General features: G+C 32.8%; 1 protein-coding gene across 1 annotated transcript in view; it reads left to right on the plus strand.

Moving 5' to 3' along the window:
* The first annotated feature begins 761 nt into the window (after positions 1 to 761).
* Positions 762 to 22,955, plus strand: part of LOC142339820 (uncharacterized) — a 28,072-nt gene continuing 5,878 nt past the window's right edge. The window contains exons 1-2 of the mRNA XM_075390113.1: positions 762 to 956; positions 14,842 to 15,030. Coding sequence (XP_075246228.1) covers positions 14,847 to 15,030 — 184 coding nt within the window. The 5' untranslated portion in view covers positions 762 to 956; positions 14,842 to 14,846. The remainder of the gene's footprint in view (positions 957 to 14,841; positions 15,031 to 22,955) is intronic.

Raw genomic sequence — 22,955 nt, forward strand, 5'->3', positions numbered from 1 at the left:
GAATGCGGTGGAAAAATAATTCGCCACAATTCACCGCATTTCTTAGAAAAACTCAGCGCGAAATTGACCGCATTTCTCACAAGATTCACCGCATATGATTTCCAACGTTTACTCAATACGATTTAATTTCAGAAGAAGTATCAAAGCATAACGTAAAATTTGGAGCAGTGGACTAAGCAGTGGAAGGCATGCAGGAGGGCAGAGGTTCGAACCCGCGAGGGGATGATCCTTTTGTAAGAATACTGAGAACGCGGTGAAAATAAATAATTCACCGCGATTCACCGCAAAAAGATGTAAGAAATACGCGATGAAAATTTTTTTTTTTCACCGCATTTCTTACGAAAATTCACCGCTAAACCTTGACCCGGGTTCAACAGAAGCGTGAAGTGATTTTCAGAAGTTCAGATACACCAAACTACACCCCAAATAGTTGACTCATTATCCAGGGTAGGGTTATTATAAAATTTAGAATAGGTAATGAGTAATTGACGAGTTTTTCAGGACTGTATATTAGCAAAAATTTTTTCGGCAAATTCGGTTTTCAACAGTTGACTCATATATATGACTCATACATTTATTAACAACCGGATTATTGGTGACGTCTGTTTGGTAAACAGTAAGTCTAATGGTGTATTTGCAGTATTGAAACGTTTATAACAGTCGCATGGTAATTAAAGACACACAGAAACAGGCTTTTCTTGATTACTCTTACAACAATAAAGAAAAGGAGAAGACAAGAGTGTTATATTTTTTTTCAGTTTTTTGTTGTAATAGAGAACAAAGTCACTGTGTTGCTGTGTCGAAGAATGTTTACAACAATTCAACGGCATACCATTGAATACTGAAAACAAAGCTTTTTCGCTGCGAGATACCTCACTTTCAGTAAAACTAGTCATTTCGTCAGTACTCAGAATAGTTGATTGTAATTTAAAACTTGTCTGTCTTCGCTAAATCAGGTGAGAACCCTGGATAAAATCGCTGGAGAAACTTAGATAAAATAACCTAATTTCATTCCCATAGTTGGAAGCTAAATTAATTGCTAGCAAAAAGTGCCAGCAAAAAATCTTTAGAAAAAACGTATAGGAAGAGATTTTTCATTTCTTGATATCTTTTAGTTGAAATTATGACCTCTACAAACAAAAATATACTCCAGCTAAGTTTTAGAGAAGAAATTTATTAAGATAGATACTTAAAGATAGTTTGTGAAACCAATCAAAATTGTAAAACGGTCTTTATGTGTTCTATACCAAAAATCGATTGTATATTTTAGAGAAGATTTTTGACTTCCCATTAGGTTTCTGCGAACCCCAACTTGTACGTATCTAGTACGTATGTAAGAATTAAATGTTGAATCGAGCATGAAAAATGAGATTCAAATTTGAGAAAAACATTTGCTGGAACTGACTAACATGATTTTTTGAGGTCAAGTTCAGATTTGAAGCAAGAAATTATATTCAGATTTAGAAACTGTTCTATGAGGGTTTTTACAGAAAAAGTTTTACATATGTACGTTTATTATTAATTTACATTTCCTAAATTATCACAATCGAAATTAGGCAAAATTTGCAATCACAAATGTCTGGATTGCCAGCAAACTGTAATCCGTACTGAAAAGAAACTTTCTCGCAATTTTTTCCCGTCTTCAGTGAATATTTGACTTGAACAAGGCCCAAAGCAAAGAGTTTTTTTTACTAATCTCACTTCGATTCATAACTATATTACTAAAACCCGCTTTTCTGTATTTTCCTGTTAAGAAAAGTTATTTCAGCTGCATTTGCCATAAACCCTACTACAAAATCATACAATTGCTTCTCTTTCCCGAGTTTTCTTTTGGAGTCTTTGCTTTAAAAATTTTCTCTAAATTTCTAAGGGTTCAATTATTTCCTTACGTGAATCTTCTAGCACGACAAAATAGACAGCAAATGAGGAAGTTAGTATTCATTGAACAAGCATTCAAGTGGACCAATTTAGCTAATGTTCTTTTGACGGTTGAATGTGTTTTCAGCATTCCAGTTACTATCATTTATGAATTTTGGTTTGAATTTTCAAAAAGTTTGGTTGTCCGTTTTCCGCAAACTGGATTCCCTGATAAGTTTCCCATTAAGATCCCTGATGATATTTTTCTAACATGCCAAGTGAGAAACAAGGATTTGGCAAAAGTTTTAGGAATTATAGCACCGGGAGAAGCTGTCTGCTGGGACGTGCTTTATAAATTGTTTTCTTTCAGATAATTACTTTTCAATAATCTGTTTCATCTTCAATTTTAGTGAAACAAAAGTGGCCAACGGTTTATGTCTGCAGCATCATCATGAAGTATTTGCTCTCAAAAATATACTGAAGAGCAGTTTTTGAAAGATAGCGCATCTGAACGTTTAATATTGCAGCACAATTTTTTCTATTATTCGACAATTTTTGGTTAAATGCTGTGAACATTGTTCTCAGTTCAATCGCATTCACAGCTGAACATAGTCCAGAAAAACGGAACATCAAAAAACTGGACTTGTATTCCAAAATTATAATAAATCTCGCAAAAATGAAATACTTTGCCACGATCTTCGAAATCAAAATTTCTCGAAAAAATTTTGGTATGATCTCTTCAAGAACAAATTCAGAGATGCAAATAAAGTTTCTTTGCCATTAACCTATGTGGCAACTGCAAATCTTTTTTTATCTTTTCTCTTTGACTTTTAAGACAACAAGCAAGTTTTTGCCTATCTTGGTCAAGTTTTTGTCTTTCTTTCGACAATTTGATACTGTTAATTGCAGTTTTTTGATAATAGTAGCTGCATAATGCTAGATTCGGTGGAAGATGTTTCAAAAAGTGAGAATCGAAGCCATGGTTTTAAGACTGTTGCTTTAATACTTAAATTTGAAAACAAATTAGCATAAAAATGAAAAATTTTCATCAAGTTCTCGCAGTTTTTTTTGAACATTTTCAAACTGAATGTATTATATTTTGCAATTCATTTTTCTTCATTTTTTTAAAAAAATACAAAGATTGCATCTCTTGCGTTCTGAAGTTTGCATATTGGAAAAGTGAGTAATCTAAAGATAAGATTGGACTATTAGTGATTATGGAAATATTTATAATTTTCATGCAAGCGATATTCAAATAATTCAAATTAAGTACCCCGTGAAACATCTATCGAACATAAAATAACATAATATCAAATTTTTTTGCCGGAAAAAATAATTACTTGATTTTTAATATATAGCTGACAGCAGTTTTATCAAAACAGCTCGTTCCCGCTTTCCTACTTCGCATCACTATAATAATCTAGAGATCCGTCTATATAAAAAACTTCCGTAGATTATTTTACTCCACCTGTCAAATAAATTCGACACATTTTGCCAAATCTAGAGGTCTCAGATTTGGGTTCGATGAAAAGACCGTCAACAAAAAATGACGTTCCTCAGTGAACTAGATCCCAAAATAGATCAAACGACTTATATACTTCTAAGCTCTACGCAATCTCGGTAGTTGTTATCGTCATTATCATCAACTAGTTCTGCAAACATATTTTAGTGAATTGAGGACTTTGATTCTTGTACAATAATTCAATTAAATGACAAACGCCATGAGTGATTTATCCGAGCTCTAGACGGTCGACTGACTCTAAATAATGTTTCATTAGGGACTTTGTCATCTTGTGCAATTTTGGTTGAAGTTTTTTTTCAATTAATCGGTGGGAAAAATTATCCAAGGGATATTTGTTTCAATTTTTGGACCTCATTGGCAAGTCTTAATTCTATTGTTTCCCTAGGTCCTGTGATCTGTTTCCTGGAAACCTAGTTCGCGTGTTGTCGCTCCCGTGTTGAGGAAAACGACGAAAAAACGACAATCTTTTTGTAAGAAATAGTCGTTTTTGTCGTTTTTTCGTCGTTATTGTCGTTTTGTCGTCGTTTTCTCCGTTTTCATTAGTTTTCGTCGTTTAGGTAGTCTTTTTCTTGTTAGAAATGATAGTTTTTTCGTTGTTTTTTGTCGTTTCTTACGTCGTCTTCCTTTTCAAATGAAATTGTCGTTTTTTCATCGTTTTTTTTTGTCGTTTCGTACGTTGTTATTTTTTCAAACGAAATATGTCATTATTTGATTGTTTTTTTTCGTCGTTTAATTGCTCTTGAACTAGTTTTTCTCTATAAAATTGTTTTAGCGTATCTGTAGGAAAGGCCTGAGAGCGCAGTGGTCAATGCATCAAATAATGAATCGGGAGGTCAATGGTTCGAATCCCAGCGGTGATCTGGTGTTATCGACGTTTTTTTCTTACCTAAAAAAATGATGAAAAAACGAACAAACAACGATTACCACGTAAGGGCTTTGATTGTTTTTGTCTGAGGAAAACGATAAAAAACGACAATTTTCTACAAGTGAAAAACAAAAATCCTCAACACGGGTTACCTATGCGTGTTTCAACAAGCTGTAATGTTGAAAAGGTAATTTAGCCCATTTTTTATCTCTGATTTTGCATGGGTTTTCTTTCTTCCATACTTCGCGGTTCTGTACAAAGTGAAAAAAAAACATTTTAGTCCAGCATCAATTGTCCGCAGAGATAATAAAAGCCAACAAAAGATTAAAGTTCTTTCGACCAGTTTTTGGGTTTTCGGATTTTTGCTGTTAGAGTTGAATTGATTGTCGAGAAAAGGTAACACTTTTTGCTAGTTTTAGTTTGATGTTTCCTCATTTAGCTTTGATTATATAGCTTTGATTCTATACACTTTTACTCATGCGGCTCTTTCGTTCTTCTATACTAACTAACATATTTTTGACGGTCAACGGAAACCTCGCTTTCTCTGGATCCTTGTCAAACCCGAGTATCTGGAACAGTTCTCGAGAAGTGATACCATGTGCGTGTCTTTGCATCCTCATAGAAGTAAAAATGATTGCATGCACCTGATAAATCAACTTTGGCACAATGGAAGTTTTGGTTAATGGTCTCCCTCTTGGTTGGTTCCTATCTATAACTCGGTCGCTGATATGAGCTTCCAATTAAGCGCTTATTTGTAGTGTAACCTATTCTTCCATAGCCACCTTACTGGTGATGGATTAGTGACTCACAGCAGAGTTCACCGGCTCCCAGTTGGCCTGCCAATCCGGTGGATCAAAATCCTTTTTTTACTCTAAAAAGAGCTACGAAATCATTTTTGGCTATGCAGAATATTAGTTGAACTTCCGTCTCTGTTTCAGTTCAAATTTGTAACAGTGGCCTGCAGGTAGGTCTGAACCCACACCGTGTTGATGCCTTCTTTTGGTAATCGACTCCAAGCAGACCATTTGTTTGTCAATTTCCACAATTAACTGCTGGTAGATATGGTCTGTTAATCTTTCGGTTCTAATGAATATCATATGTCAGTAGCGGTCACCGATGAACCAATTGATGACTGATCATAGGCATTATTAATTTCATTTTTTATATCTAACTGAAATTCACCGCAATCAGCTGTTGATACTATATTGCCATAAGCGCCTGTTTTTAAATTATTTCTTTTTATTTTATGAATTTTTCAATTGAATTAATCCCATGTCACAGAAAAAGATAACTACATCTTTCCAAGCGTAGTAATATCATACTTTACTTCGTGAGCATGACTTTTGTCGCACTGAAAAAATTTACATTAGTCTGAATTTTAGGTTTTTTATGAATTTCGTGAATTTCGTGAATTCTGTTGAAGTTTTAGCTATCTTTTCTTATACAGCAAAAAAAACGTATTATTTGTTGTATAAATTCAAAAAAACAATATCTGACTTATGAGTTGAAGAGTGCCTGTCATTTCAGGAATTCACTCATACGGTTTTCTAGGGTCAATAGATTTATTTTGAGTAGAGGTCTCTAAACAGAGAAGTGAAGTAAAATTTTAATTGTTCCGACCCCTCTTCAGGGGGAAGGAACTATATACTCAAACGGGTTTTTTTTGTTCAGTCAATTTGGGCCGATCGATATATTCATCGTAGAGAGTTGAGGCTGGTATCATTAGAAAGCTTGTCCAGCGTATAATATGAAATTAAAAAGATCTTTTTAATTTTCGTTTCTTACAGGGAGTTACCGAGGTTTAAATTTTGAGAAAATAGTGTGAATTCTGAAGAGATTTTATTCACTTTTTCCGGAATTTGAAGAAATCTTCGCCAATTTTGCTAAAATTTGTTAATTTTTTTGAAAGTTGTGTTGATTTTTATTTGTAAAAACAAAATGATCACAAGAATATTGTAGATCATTTTTATTTATTTTTGTCAAAAAATTCTGGCTAATTATTTCAAAATTAAGACTTTCTTCAAAAACAGCACGAAATAAGTTTCTTTAGTCCATTTTGATTAAATTTACAGGAAGTACAGACCCAAACACCACTAACGTTTTTTTGTAGACCCAAAAGGGGGCTTTTTTACTTCAAATTCCGTTGAGAGGGCTCAGTAATAAAAACTTCGCCGTTTTTTGCGGAATTTATTCGTTGATTATCAAACACGCAGCATCTATTTTTGATTTTTTTTAACTAACAAAAAGTCAATATCTATAACATTCAAATAATTAAGTAATCCCAAAGAGCTAACAGCATTAGCGGGGCTAGTTTTGTACCAATCTTGGACTGGTATAATCCAAAAAATAGTTCGTATTGTAAACAGTCGGTCTTTTTTATTAAAAAAATTCGATCTCTTCTACAATAATTAAATAACGGAACATTTCAAAAAACTCACTAATGATAGTTCCAATTGGTTTCCTAATTAACTCCACATTATGGTATCTAGTTGCTTACTTAAAAGCTTATGGTCGTTTTGACTTTTAAAAGAATTTGATTTTCAAATAAATAATGACTTATTGAAATTTTTCCTCTATTTTTCTCTTTCTTTGGTCAACTTGTAGCTTATTGTCCGCAATGAAAGAATGCTTCTTCTTTCTATTGAAATCCAATTCAATCTTTATTGCGGTTTTACGCCTTAAGTTATGGCTACTGGCTTTGATACAACTAGATTTCAAATTTTCTTAATTTTTAGGTATTTGCCCATTTTTCACGTTTTCTAGTTTTTTCACATTATCACGTTATTGACAGTTCATATATCACATTATTGGTTTTCAAAATAAGGTACAATTGATATTATTAAAATGCTTTAAGATATCGATTATGATTTTAACGGCTTTGACACTACTTTCTCGAAAAATTTAATTGATTTTTTTTAATTGTCTTTTACTGCCGTTTTTACTTTGTCTTTTTAGTCGTATGAAATTTTACTGTACAATGACGCGGTTTCCTTGCCTTTTTATGGGGGAATATATGAGACGATATTCTGATTTTAGTAGATAGCTGATAGCTTTCATGACTCTGAAAACAATTGTTTTCCAAATTAAAAAAAAAACACTTTTTAACTTCACAATTTTGTTCCTTTTATTGTCTGGTTGTCATCTAGTCTCGTTAATTACAGGTCAATTATGACATCATTGTTGTTATAGGATGGTTTCAAAAAGGGATCAGTGTCACACAATCTATTCTTTTTAAAGAATTCGTTGACTTTACTCGACACGAAAATAAAAGTAAAATAATTTTTGATTTTGTCATGTTTGACTTTCTTTTTGTGGACATAAGACGTATTCTGGATGATTGCATTTCTCATTTGCTTCTTTTGGAAGAAAATACAAACCTAATTAAATTTTTTATTCTCTAATTAATGGCGTTCATGTCTTTGGAAATATTTTTTTTCGATAAAAAGTTAGTGTTACTTTGCATTTTGTTTTCCATTTTCGTCTACTTGTTACCTAGCCTCATTAATGAGAGGTCAAATAATACATTATTGGCGGTTGCAGAAAGTGCAATTGAACACTTTTTGATGGTCAGAGTATGGCTGTACGGTTTCGAAAGCGTTTTCCGCCAAGTTTTGTTTAATTATTTTGTTTGTTCTTGTCTATATGTTCTTTTTGTAACCGCGTAAAAAATTGAATACCGGCAGCTCTTATTTTTTTCTGTGAAAACATTGGTAATTGTACGCCTATGGGATATTTTGTTTGATATCTAATGGTTTTCATTATTTCGAAATCAATTGTTTTAAAAAATAAGCGAATTTTTCAACTTTACTGTTTTTGTTCTTTATTGTCTAATTGTTACCAAGCCTTTTTATTGACTACTCCCTGATGTTTTCTGGTAAATTACAGGTTGTTTTGTTTAATATCAGTTTTATCTGACGGTATTTTGACTTTGTTATTAAGTTCTGTTTTTTAAAACGGACATGAAGTTTTTGATGTAATTAATTTTTGTTGTTTGATTTTGCTGCTCGTCTTGACTCGCTTTCTTAATATTTGCACATCTCATCAATCTAATGCGCCATTTTCACTCCATCACAGTTATTTGCTTTGGAGACTTTCTTTTCGTTCATACACCAATTTTTTTCAAAATACTTGAATTTTTGGGTTTTTCTTTTTTCCTCATTTGGTAGACAATCAAGCCAAAATTGTGGATGAGCGGGGTCGGAACCTTATGTGCTACGGCACATTACCGAGTCGCCTTGTTTAGTAACTACTCCCATGAAGTGCTAGCTATTTTTTGAAGTCGTCGCAACGCATCTTTTATCTAATGCGCTCAGGAAATTTCTGGCTGACACTCATTCAACGTGATTCACATGATATTTTTAGCTGCTTCTATAATACGCATATAATACTTAACCTCTTATTGGAGGGATTGAAGTTTGAATCAAGCCTCGATGTCTATAAAGCGAGTAGTTTTAGAGGGCTCGCAAAATTTCTGAGTTGGCTGAGGAAGTGCATCTTTTCTTCTATTCAGGCGATATTTCGTCAGAAAAAAATATAATCAACGCAGCAGTGGACTCAGCTCTCAAAATGCAGATCTCAATTTAGACTCTTTTTTTCTGCTTTCACAAACGAGTAACGATAAATTTTTCTTAGTGTTATCGTTTGAATTAAAACTGGCCGAACTGTACGCCCCTCTACAAGTTCCCATAGTTCAAATCAGCAATTCATTTAGGGAAACATATACGCATTGCCGATAACTTTGTGTTCCGGGTGAAAAACTTCTGACGACTTAATCCAGTTCAAGTTCCAGATCACTTTTACCAATAGCACTTGATATCGCTCTTGTCTGTTCCACGCACTAAGTACCTATATACAGTACTACGACCATAAGCCTTGTATTGATCCATTGACTCCGTAGGCGCTACTATGTTGTCTATCCTCGACAATCTAGCTACAAATAGAGAAGGATCTTATCCTGACCACCTACTCCCTTTTCAACAAAAAAGAAGACAGAACAGCAAACTAGGGACTATTTGCAGCTTAAGATAATGAAAATAGTAAAAGAACTAGTTTGGAACAAATTAACAGGTAATTATGAGCGCTGCATTGAAGAGAAGAAACGACAAATACAAACTTGTCTATGTTTCTCTTGTCTATTTGCGAGTAATATGTGTTTTTGCTTTCAATCATCTGATTTGGTATTATCAGATCATTTAATGGTCTGCATCGCTTCACTGAAGTCCATATGTCAACATCCCTCTGATCTCTGCGACTGTGGAGAGAACGTGGTCAAGAGACGTCCGATGGTTATGCCAACAGAAATTGTCTGAGTTGTCTATGTCAAGTTCCTCAAATTTAGGGGAGCAAGGATTGAAAATTTCTCAAAATTTGCACCCAATTCAGATAGTGAAAAAGGCAAGAGAGGGTCTTGGGATACAGGGTCAGGGGATTCGTGTCAGGGTACTCTTCTTCTCAATGGCTGCCAGTCTGTTTGTGATTGTGTTAGGAAAGATTCTAGAGTACATTTGTGCTCGATGGTCGGAATCGTTTTTTAGCAATTCTCAGATTCCTATAGGTGCGCGATTGCGGGCAACTGGAAAGGCCACATTCTGAAGGGATCGTCAGAGGACCACATTCTGAAGGGATAGAAAGATAAGGCGCGTAAAAAATCCCAAGTTCTCAATGATTTCGGCACTGATTTAGATTAACTTACGTCTTAGATTTAAACAGTTTGCCCTTGCTTTTTTTGCAATTTTAAGCGTCCTTATTCTTTGCATCTGAAAAGTCGTTTGTATAGCCTGTGAACGTGACGTTGACATTTCAAGGCAAGACTGATGAGTTGATCTACGCTCATTCATAATAATGGGATACTTGATTGTCTCCTACAAATCATGATTTATGTGTACCATAATCTTTTCTGGTTCAAACAAAGTTGATTCAACTAATTTGGTTTTATTCAAAAGTCAACATTAGCGGAACTTTTTTTACCAAGTCTAAACACGTGGATATATCAAAATTTTTCCATAAAATTTGCTTGCTTTGCTCTTTAATCGCTTGATTCCTTGTTCCTGCTATTGCTGATTTGTTCCTCCAGGCCCGCAAAACGGCATGCGGCAATTTTTTTCCCGTAAAATCTAGCAACTTTCTCTTATTGCGACTTTCTCTTATTGCGACAACTGATCTGTATTAAGAAAATGAAGCCTAAAGTTATTTTATACTATATCTAATTAAAACGGTCGTAATAAATTAATTCATCTTCTTGTAAGTTATTTATCTTGAAGCTTTTATGAATAGTTTTGACCAATTCTATAATATTGCATTTTGTTCAATATTTGGCAATTTTAAGTAGATCAGAAGATTTAGGCAAATATCAATGCTTATTCTTAACAAAAATTAGTTTTAGCCTCCAAAAATATCGTGGGTTCTCAGCCTAAAGTCAATTTCGGTAAAAACAATACTCATCATTATAAAAAACGCGTCGAAAAACTCCAAAAAATTCAACCGTCTCCTTGAAGCACTTCTTAAAATTTTTTCATTTCCTAAACAAGCATCGGGGTTTGACTTTTTGCCAAATACTCATCGAAAAACGCGTCAAAAAATTCCATAAAATTTCAACCGTCTCCTGATGGCCCTTCTTAAAATTTTTTTCATTTCCCAAACAAACATTGGGGTTTGACTTTTTGCCAAATACTCATCAAAAAACGCGTCGAAAAACTCCATAAAATTTTAACAGTCCTCTGAAGGTACTATCAAATTTTTTCAATTCTTGAACAAACATCGAGGTTAGGTTTTTTAAAGAAAAATTGTATGGATCCAAAATATTCAGGCTTAGTTAACGCTTGTGCTTCTATCCAGTTTTGAACATCAAAATATACTTAGCTTCTAAATAGCTTTCTAAAGTTACACTTAATTTTTTGTTGTGATGTTGGATGCAAAGCGAATGTGGATCAAGCATTTCAAATAACTTTTTTAGATAACGGAAAAAAAATTAATTTTGATTGCTATCAAAAACAATAAAAAACAAAGGTTTTTGTTGCAAAAAGTTTTACGCAGACCGTGAAAAAAACCGAAACAAGCACCAATGCACAAAATGTTAAAAAACTTCATAATGGCAAGATTTGCTAAAAGTTCTATATATTAATGTCCCGCAAGACAAAATTCCAAATCGCACAAAATGTATACAGGTTCACAGAAAACTGATAACCGCAACAAAGAAAAGAAAATTTGCAAAAAATATCGAAAGTTGCGAGGAAGTTTTTAAAAATTGAGAATTCATTGGTAATTTGATTGATTCAGAATGTTTATGTTTCAAAAAATCTTAAAACCTCTATGTTTGAGGACAGAAATTTTAGAAAAAAGAGAGAATTCTAAAAGAGTTGCTCAAATTTTTGCAAAACATTAAAAAAGTTGCTTATGTCTTTAGAAAAATGTTTGCCGATGAAGTCTGCCAAGTAGCCCCTAAGGTTCAAAAAGTTTCTCAAGAAGGCTCAGCAGACGTAGAAAAAAATTGAAAAAAAAAATCAAATTCTCTAGATAAAGTTGCTGATTTTATTGAAGCCTACGTTTTTAAGAATTTTCTATAACGCTCAGTTAGGCCCAGCATTTTAAGAGCAAGCTCAGTGGATGTAGAAAATATAGAATAAAAAAAACAAAAAATCCTCAAAGTATGGCAATGTTCACGAGAAATTTTTGTGTTTAAGTTTTCATTAAGAACCAACATAATGCATTAAGCGATTATGAAAAAACCATCTGGGTTGCACAAGACGGCTATGGAGTGTATTGAATGTGAATTGAGATTAAATTAAAATGCTCATCAAAAAATGCTCATCTATTTGTTTCGTTTTGCAAACTAAAATTAATTGGAGAGATGAGTGAAGACATCTTAGAAGACAACCCAGGCAGTCTATACATTTTGGTTTGTTAAAAAATAGGAACGCTGAGAACGCTGGCTCAAGATTTGACGGTGGCTAAAAATAATCGGTAACAAAGTTTCTCTTAGGATAGAGAATTGTTCATTGATTTTTTTTCAGAAATATATTTTGAAGCCCTATATTATAATTGCTAAAAAAATTTTCTTTTAGCTTGTTTGGATTTTCGGTTTTTGTCAGATATCGAGCAGTTTGCACATAACTGGGCGACTGTTTTTTTGTGCGGTTCTTTATTCTTTTTATTGAGCATTTTTAATTTCTTAATAGAAAAATTTTAAATTTGACTATCAAACTTTTCATTTTTTTTGTAATAGGACGCAGAAATTAATGTTGCTAATCCAAGTGTCTTTGGCAATGCTGCTGTTTGAGTGGATGCAAAGCAAAGCAATTGTTTGATTTGAGAAACTGAAAGTGTTTTCCTGATCCACAAATTCTTAATCATGTTTTACTCGTTGTTCTTGTTTCCTCTTTTCCCATCTTCTCATGGAAAGAAGTTGGTTGGTACACTTCCTGTTCGAAGCACAGCCTGTTTCAACCTCCTTTGTTCTTGCAACTCATTGCCCGTGAAATGCCTTTTTCCAGGAAATATGTTTAAGTGAGTTTTTTCTGTTAAATTTCATATATGAAATTCCCAGTTTTGTTACAAAGCTTTATAATCATAAACTAGTAATTAACTAAATGCACGTTCAGAGGTCTTCGTATGAAAAGATTTTGGGTTTATGTAAAAATCGAATAACTTTAATCGCAGCGCTCAAAAATTTGTGAGTGTAACGTATTTTACACAAAGCAACAAAACTATTAATAAGACAGAAAGAAGGCCTCGGCCAAGGTAAAGTCAACTTTTCAACCCGATCTGCACCCTAAAGCAACTATATGTCTTATCAGTTGATGTACATCGCTTTTACTGTTGAGTGTTTTAAGCTGAAGTCAGTCATCTTTTTGGACCTTATCAAATACTGTAAAAAACTTAATTGTATTAAGCAAAAATTAAGAGAGAAAAAAATATGAAGTATTTTGCATGTGGAAAATAATAGTATATATTATGCGCCATCTGAACAATGATTTACTGAACATGACTAATACCCTCATGACAACAATTTTTTTCATCTGAACATCTTTTGCCTAATAAGCGCAAATATACCCTTGAGACAAAAAAATTTAAAATCTTGCAATAATCTTGCAAAAAATTTTGCAAGGGAATGCATAGTTCTTCCAATTTGCATGCAAGGTTCTTGCAAGAATTGAATCAATCTCGCAAGATTCTTTTCAACAGTTCATTTGGTTTTCAGTTAGTTTTAGCTACCAAAAATAAACAAATTATTTTTTCAGAATTCAAAAACTTGAAAGATTCTAGCAAGATTTTGAGTCTGGGCCAAAAAATTTTTTTATTGAAATCAGTTTTGTAACTTGTTTCATAAACAATAATTTGACTCAAAGATATTTTTGAAATTATTAGTATCATGATTTATTTTTGGCTCGGATTGATATCTTGTAAGATTTGAATCCGCTCATTACCAGGGTACTTTTTGCCGTATTTTCTGCATTGAGCACTACGCGTTGCTTACTCCATCACCAAATATAAGCGCAAATATAAGTACGAAGTGTAAATAGTGTACCAAGATAAAATTAATATCTGTAATTAAAATTCCAGCTTCAGTTAAAATAATTTAGTTCATTGAAAGCCACAGTAAACAGAAATCCACCAGGTAATGCCTGCGTGCGATTAAAAAATAGTCTTATAAGTACATGTGGTAGTGAATAGAAAACCCATCTATACTGCCTGCTAATCTTTTTCAGCAAGCTTCATCCTAACAACAGCAAATTTTCGCAGATTTGAAACCAAAACAAATTTCAATAAAACAAACAGAAACAGTCATCTGCATTACCCAATTGCTCTGTTCTCAGGTCTTAAAAAATCACTTCGAGTTACTCTAAATAAACAATTGAACTGGGGAATAAAGGCATGTTTCAATAGAACCAAATATGACAGGACTACTGATCTCAAGATCAAACACAAAATCTTACCAGTAGAATACCTCATACAGTATCGGGTTATTATATATTTTATAAACCTTTTAAAAGCAGATCTACCAGCTTTCGATGAACTCAAGTTAGCCACCCTAAGTGTTAAAATGAATGACCGTACAAACAATCTGTCATTTGGAGCAAACCAAAAAACAAATATAATGCAAAACTGTTTTTCAAAAAAAGCAATTGATTGGTATAACGATTTGCCTCTCACCTTGAGGCGGAATATCCCTAAAAAGCGGGCTCTCAAAACTACAATAAAAAATCATTTCTGGAATGAGTTTCTAAAAGACCCAACGGTTTCTGAATTGAATTCTAATCTCAAATCTTTCAAGTTCAATCTTAATTTGATTTAGTTTTAGGGCGTCTTTTAGTCTTCTATGAAATTTTAATTGGACGATTAGCATTTTTTAAATTATTCTCTTTTCTCGAAAATGTTAATTGTAGAATTAGCATTTTAAAAATTTTTTCTCAATTATAATTCATCTCTCTTAATTTGTCGATATTTTAGCACATTGTAAATTGAATACAATTTTAAACTTTCACAATATGTGACGTTTGTTTCTTTATACTTCCTAACACTACATTGCCTTTAAACTATGTTCTGTATTTTATAGTTCATACTCAAAGGAATTAACAATGTTTTTCTTTTTTTACAAAAGCATCGATGAGTAGTCCAATTCCGATACAGTGTAGCAGCACTCCCTCTGGTGACGACAAAATCATTGTGGAAGTCCACCCGGTAGATGTGGGGCAGGGTGATTGTTGCTTCGTGGTATTCAAAGAGGTGAAAGAGGACGGCAGCGACTATGTCATTATGATTGATGGAGGGGTTCAATGGCAAGATAACAGTAAGCGCGTTTCTGTCAGTTATTATCAGCAGTTTTCAAGGGCACTCACATCGTATTACGTAAAAGAATAGATTGCACATTCCATGCCCATATCGATATGAATTGTGATCAGACTAGGCATTCAGCACTTGCATCACATTTGCAAATTATTTGGGTACACTGTTTAAACAGATCGAGTTTTCAATCATAACTAAAAGCTGAACATCGTTCAAATCTACTATAGTTTGTGTCCTATCGAATTGAGTGCCTGATTAATAAACCCTTGGCACATAGAGGTACTGCAACACATTTTTATGACAAACAAGCATTACACAGAACATGAAAGCCTCGGTTCATTTTCAAAAGCGCCATTTACAAAATTTAAAAATTTAAAGCGCACGAATATCTGATCAAATGTCTGTGAAAACAGTGGAGGTTTTTCAGGCCAAAGCTTATCTTAGTTTCCGAGGGTTGATTTGATATAATTTGCATTTCACAAAAAGTCTGGACAGTGATTTCTAAACAGCGACTAGTTGATTTGATATAATTTGCATTCCACTAAAAGTCTGGAGAGTGATGTCTAAACAGCGACTAGTTGATTTGATATAATTTGCATTCCACTAAAAGTCTGGAGAGTGATGTCTAAGCAGTGACTAGTTGATTTGATATAATTTGCATTCCACTAAAAGTCTGGAGAGTGATGTCTAAACAGCGACTAGTTGATTTGATATAATTTGCATTTCACAAAAAGTCTGGACAGTGATGTCTAAACAGTGACTAGTTGATTTGATATAATTTGCATTTCACAAAAAGTCTGGACAGTGATGTCTAAACAGTGACTAGTTCTGCTCCGGAAGGGTTCAATCAGAAGTGGTTTCGAGTGCACCTCGAGGTCAAAAATCATTTTCAGTGGGCAAAACTCTGATCAGAGGTAATTTTGGCCTCAATATAAATTTCTAATCAAATATCATTTTGGTCCGGAAACTGAAACTGGCTTTGCATGTGATTTTAATTTAGTAGTATCAAAATGCAAACGTCGCAGAATAAGAACCTCTATTTATGTAGTTTATTTAATGTAGTTTATCAACATATCGATCCAGTAGCCTATGAAAATTTTATATCAACAAGGCGGCTCGGTAATGTGCGATGGCACAAAAGGTTCCGACCCCACCCATCCACAATTTTGGCATAATTGTCTACTAAATGAGGAAGAGATAGAAAAACCCAAAAATTATTTTTTGCGAATCCCTAAAAAGCCCCACTCTTTTTCAAAAAAGTCTGTTTGAACGATAAGATAGCCTCCAAAGCAAATAACTCAGTGGAGGAAAAATTAATGCATTAGATTGCTGTAATATGTCAATATTAAGAAAGCGAGTCAAGACGAACAGCAAAATCAAACAACAACAACAACAACAAACATTAATTACATCAAAAAATTTATGTCCCTCTTAAAAACTAAATTTAATAACAAAGTCAACATACCGTCAGATAAACCTAAAACTAAATAAAAATAACTTATAAATCACCAGAAAACATATGCGACCAGTCCATAAAAAGGTTTGGTAGCAATTATGCAAAAAAGAACAAAAACAGTAAAGTAAAAAAATTAAATTATTTTTTCGAAACAGTTTACTTCAAAGTAATAAATACCATTAGGAATCAATTAATATTACCACAAATTTACCATTACCACTGCTTCTATAGAAGGGCATTAGGACCTGTCCTTATTCATTTTTTAAAGCGGCTAAAAAGAAAAACAAAGAACAAACAAAATTTCAATTGAAACTTGCCAGAAAACGCTGTCAAAACCGTTAAGCCAAATTTTGGCACTCAAAAAATTATTGATTGCGCCTTCTTCAAACAGCTATATTGTAGTACGTGACCATTCATTAGTAGGACTAGGTAACAAGTAGACAAAAAAGCGAAGTGCTAAAGTATGTAAATCTTTTAATTTTTTTTTGAAACAAAATTACATTCAATGTCATGAATGGCATTAATTACAAAAAGAGCTATTTAGATAGGATCGTTTATTCATGAAAAGGAAGCCCTCGAGTCCTGTAATTATCCAGAATAATTCTTGCATCTACAAAAAGAACGTCAAATATGACAGAAATCAAATTAATTTACTTTTTTTTGTGAAAAACCGGTGTCGAAGCCAGTGAGGTCATAACATATTCTTTAAAAAAAGATTTTGGGACACCAATCCCTTTTATTCCCATGACACCCATAATGTTATATTTGACCTGTAATTAACTAACGAGATTAGGGAACAAAAAGAAACATAAAAAGAACAAAATTGCGAAGTTAAAAAGTTTTTTTTTTTTAATTTTGGAAAACGACTGTTTTCAAAGTCATAAAAGCCATCAGCTCCCTACTAATATCAGAAAATCGGTTCATCTATTCTTCCTTGAAAAGCCAATGAAAGCTATCACTGTACAGGAAATTTCATACGACAAAAACGACAAAGTATAAATGACAGTTAGAGACAAAATTAAAAAATTCAAATGATTTCTTCAAAGAGGCGTCGAGGCCGTTAAAACGATGATGTATATCTTTCAAGATTTTAATATGTTCATTTGTGCTTTATTTTGAATGGTAACATTGTGACATGAGAAATGTCAATAAAGTGATAATGTGACAAAATTAGAGAACGTGAAAAACTGGCAAAAATCAAAACAAACAAAAATCTGAAATCTTGTAGTATCAGTGCCAGAAAACAATAACTTCAGGCTTAAAACTGCAATCGAGAATAAATGTTAAGTCAGTAGAAAAAAGAAGCAGTTTTTCTTTGCTGACACTAAGCTGGAAGTTGAACAAATTAAGAAAAAAATAGAGGAAAAGTTAATCAAGCCATTATTTATTGAAAAGTCAATTATTTTAAAAGAAACGACCATAAACTTTCAAGTAAAAAACTAAAAGCAATAGCTTGGAGCTGCTTAGCAAGCGAATTGGTTGGACCTATCATTCCTGAGCTTTGATTTGATATGTTCTGTTCTTTATTAAAAAAAATGTCTTTTTTTTAAAAAAAAAGACCGACTGATTACAACCGGATTTTTTTTGGATTGTAACAGTCCAAGAATGGCCTAAAACTAGCCCTTTTAATACTTATTGTCCGTTAGGAACAAATTATTTTTCGAATGTTGTAGATATAGATAATTTCTGAGTTGAAACTCAAAATAAATTTTGCATTTTTGATAATCAACGAGTAAAGTTAGCAAAAAACGGCAAAGTTTTAACTACAAGGCACTCTCTGCGGACTTTGAAGTAGAAATAGCCCCCCTCTGAGTCTACAAAGATTGTATGAGTGTTGTTTGGGGGTGTACTGTAGGTAAATTTAATCAAAGTGGACTAAAGTAGCTTATTTCGTGCTGTTGTTGATGAAAAAGGCTAAATTTTGAAATGTTTATCCAGATTTTTTGACCAAAAAATTAAATCAAAACAATCAAAAATGCTTGTTCGTCTTCAAAAACAAAATCAACGACACTATTATTAAAAATTATAACAAATTTTAGCAAAATTGACGAAAATATAGGCAATAATTCCGGAAAATGTGAATAAAAACAATGTGAATTCACTCTTCTTTTCTCAGAAGTTTAAACCTCGATAACTCCCTGTAGAAAACGAAAATTAAAAAAATCTTTTTAATTCCATATTCTACGCTGGACGAGCTTTCTAATGATACCAGTCTCAACTCTCTACGATGAATATATCGAGCGGCGAAAATTCACGGAACAAAAAAAAACCCATTTGAGTATATAGTTCCTCCCTCTCAAGAGGGTCGGAACAAAAATTTAGAAGACCCTGGACTCCAGCTAAACCAAAGTGTTTTCCCCCCTGGAGTTATGCTGAGCCCAGAACCTGAAGCTGAGCTCCATAAAATCCAAAATTGGCAACCTGGATCTAAGTTGTTACGTGAAAATTGCTTTGCATATGAAAAAATCCGCAAGTATCATCCTTCACTTGTTCTAATACCAAATACTTCTTAATAAAAAGATAATCTGGTGCAAACAAAAAACCCTCAATTTTTTAAATGAATTAGACAGTGGAGCTATCGCACTGAAATTTCACCATGCTCGATCATCTACACGGTGTAGCGCGCATCGGAAACCCGCTTGTGTTTTTTATTTTTTGTGTTTTTTAGTTGTTTTTGTTTAGATTTTTCAAAATCTCAAGTTTCAAGCAAAAAAGCTATTGTACAGTCGATAGCAAAATAACATTAAATTTGTTTTCAATTGTTTTGAGAACATTGGGCTCCCCTTTCGGGTTTTTTTTCTATATTTACATCTGTAAAGAAAAGTATTCAGATTTTCCTTCTAAATTAGCTTTTTTAAAAATCTCAAACATGTAAATTCGAATAACCCCAAAGTTAAAGTTACATGTTGTAATATTATAAATCAAACATACTGCATCTTTCCCTTGAATAACTAAGCATAAAAACAATAAAAAATTGTGGTTCAGTTTCTAGTTCTCGTGAATTATTTTAAACTTTTAAAGCCTTCAATTTTTTTGTCCATTGGAACCCGTTTGTGTCTTTTTTGCATCTCTTCTTTTAATTCTTTTTTAAAACTTTTCTTTGATTTTTCTTTTCTTAGAGCTCTTGGAAGTTTATTCTATTTTTGAACAAAGTTTCTTTTAATTAAATTTTGACTCCACTTGATTTACATTTTTTTGTGAGAGAAAAATCATATGTACGATTAATAAATTTAATTTCAACGTCTCCGATTATTCTGAATCTTCTTTGGTCTTGTATGTTTGTTTTTTGGACATTATCGAAAAGTAAATATTATGAAGTTTTTGCTATTTGATTTTCTGCACGAAGTATTTTATTATCAAGAAGTATATTATGAGCACTGTCATATTTTGTTCGAAAAAGCAAACTTTTAAGCCCCATCTAATTTTTTTGTTTATTCTGTCAATTGAGTAGGACGTCAAATTTTGAAAAAAATACTGCACAAAATTCTAAGTGCGATAAAACAAGCGATCTGAAGAGATTTATTCGAGTCTTTAAAGGAATTTGATTGCGTACCAAATAAATTGATCTGATAGCTCAAGCCATTTTACTGATCACATCTTTAAGTTGTTTTTGGTAGGTCAACTCTTTGTCAAGAATAACACCTAGGTATCTGCTTTCATCTATTGGTTTCAATGAATGACTTTTAAATTCAACGCAATTGACATTTGATAATTTTTCATTTTTGAAAACCATTTTTCCTGTTTTCCCTTCATTTAGAGTTAACTTAATTTGATTCATATATTGTTAAGTTTTCATCAATATCTTTTTAGCCTTTGCTACTAAACATTGTTCATTTTTTTCATGACATAAAATTGCTGTGTCATCTGCAAATTGTAAAACTTTCGAACTTTTCCCTGTTTCCTCACAAAAGTCATATACATAAAGTATGAATACTAGTGGTCCTAGTACAGTACCTCGTGAAACGCCATGATTTATATTTATCCAGTCGAATTCAACTATTCCGTTTCTAATATACTATTTCCTGTTAATTAGAAACGAACTCAATTAGACTCTTGCGTTTTCTCCAAAACCAATTTTTTCAATTTTTTGATCAAAAATGTCCAAGAATAATGAGTATAAAGCTTTCGCTTAATCCAAAAAAATTGTTAAGACTATATCTTTTTCTTCAACATAATGATTTTTTTTCTAATACTTGGGTACACTGTTTAAACAGATCGAGTTTTCAATCATAACCAAAAGCTGAACATCGTTCAAATCTACTATAGTTTGTGTCCTATCGAAACGAGTGCCTGATTAATAAATCGTTGCCACATAGAGATACTGCAACACATTTTTATGAAAAACAAGCATTACACAGAACATGAAAGCCTCGGTTCATTTTCAAAAGCGCCATTTACAAAATTTAAAGCGCACGAATATCTGATCAAATGTCTGTGAAAACAGTAGAGGTTTTTCAAGCCAAAGCTTATCTTGGTTTCCGAGGGTTGATTTGATATAATTTGCGTTTCACAAAAAGTCTGGACAGTGATGTCTAAACAGCGACTAGTTGATTTGATATAATTTGCATTCCACTAAAAGTCTGGAGAGTGATGTCTAAACAGTGACTAGTTGATTTGATATAATTTGCATTTCACAAAAAGTCTGGACAGTGATGTCTAAACAGTGACTAGTTCTGCTCCGGAAGGTTTCAATCAGAAGTGGTTTCGAGTGCACCTCGAGGTCAAAAATCATTTTCAGTGGGCAAAACACTGATCAGAGGTAATTTTGGCCTCAATATAAATTTCTAATCAAATATCATTTTGGTCCGGAAACTGAAACTGGCTTTGCATGTGATTTTAATTTAGTAGTATCAAAATGCAAACGTCGCAGAATAAGAACCTCTATTTATGTAGTTTATTTAATGTAGTTTATCAACATATCGATCCACTAGCCTATGAAAATTTTATATCAACAAGGCGGCTCGGTAATGTGCGATGGCACAAAAGGTTCCGACCCCACCCATCCACAATTTTGGCATAACTGTCTACCAAATGAGGAACAGACAGAAAAACCCAAAAATTATTTTTTGCGAATCCCAAAAAAGCCCCAGTCTTTTTCAAAAAAGTCTGTTTGAACGATAAGATAGTCTCCAAAGCAAATAACTCAGTGGAGTAAAAATTAATGCATTAGATTGCTGTAATATGTCAATATTAAGAAAGCGAGTCAAGACGAACAGCAAAATCAGACAACAACAACAACAAACATTAATTACATCAAAAAATTGATGTCCCTCTTAAAAACTAAATTTAATAACAAAGTCAACATACCGTCAGATAAACCTAAAACTAAATAAAAATAACTTATAAATCACCAGAAAACATATGCGACCAGTCCATAAAAAGGTTTGGTAACAATTAAGGAAAAAAGAACAAAAACAGTAAACTAAGAAAATTATATTTTTTTTCGAAACAGTTAACTTCAAAGTAATAAATACCATTAGGAATCAATTAATATTACCACAAACTTACTATTACCACTGTTTCTATAGAAGGGCATTAGGACCTGTCCTTATTCATTTTTTAAAGCGGCTAAAAAGAAAAACAAAGAACAAACAAAATTTCAATTGAAATTTGCCAGAAAACGCTGTCAAAACCGTTAAGCCAAATTTTGGCACTCAAAAAATATTTGATTGCGCCTTCTCCAAACAGCTATAATGTAGTACGTGACCATTCATTAGTAAGACTAGGTAACAAGTAGACAAAAAAGCGAAGTGCTAAAGTATGTAAATCTTTTAATTTTTTTTTGAAACAAAATTACATTCAATGTCATGAATGGCATTAATTACAAAAAGAGCTATTTAAATAGGATCGTTTATTCATGAAAAGGAAGCACTCGAGTCTTGTAATTATCCAGAATTTTTCTTGCATCTACAAAAAGAACGTCAAATATGACAAAAATCAAATTAATTTACTTTTTTGTGAAAAACCGGTGTCAAAGCCAGTAAGGTCATAGCAAATTCTTTAAAAAAAAGATTTTGGGATACCAATCCCTTTTTTGGACATTATCGAAAGTAAATTTTATGAAGTTTTTGCTATTTGATTTTCTGCACGAAGTATTTTATTATCAAGAAGTATATTATGAGCACTGTCATATTTTGTTCGAAAAAGCAAACTTTTAAGCCCCATCTAATTTTTTTGTTTATTCTGTCAATTGAGTAGGACGTCAAATTTTGAAAAAAATACTGCACAAAATTCTAAGTGCGATAAAACAAGCGATCTGAAGAGATTTATTCGAGTCTTTAAAGGAATTTGATTGCGTACCAAATAAATTGATCTGATAGCTCAAGCCATTTTACTGATCACATCTTTAAGTTGTTTTTGGTAGGTCAACTCTTTGTCAAGAATAACACCTAGGTATCTGCTTTCATCTATTGGTTTCAATGAATGACTTTTAAATTCAACGCAATTGACATTTGATAATTTTTCATTTTTGA

The sequence above is a fragment of the Convolutriloba macropyga genome, chromosome 5 (genome assembly GCF_964194025.1).
Source record: "Convolutriloba macropyga chromosome 5, txConMacr16.3, whole genome shotgun sequence".
Taxonomy (NCBI): domain Eukaryota; kingdom Metazoa; phylum Xenacoelomorpha; order Acoela; family Convolutidae; genus Convolutriloba; species Convolutriloba macropyga.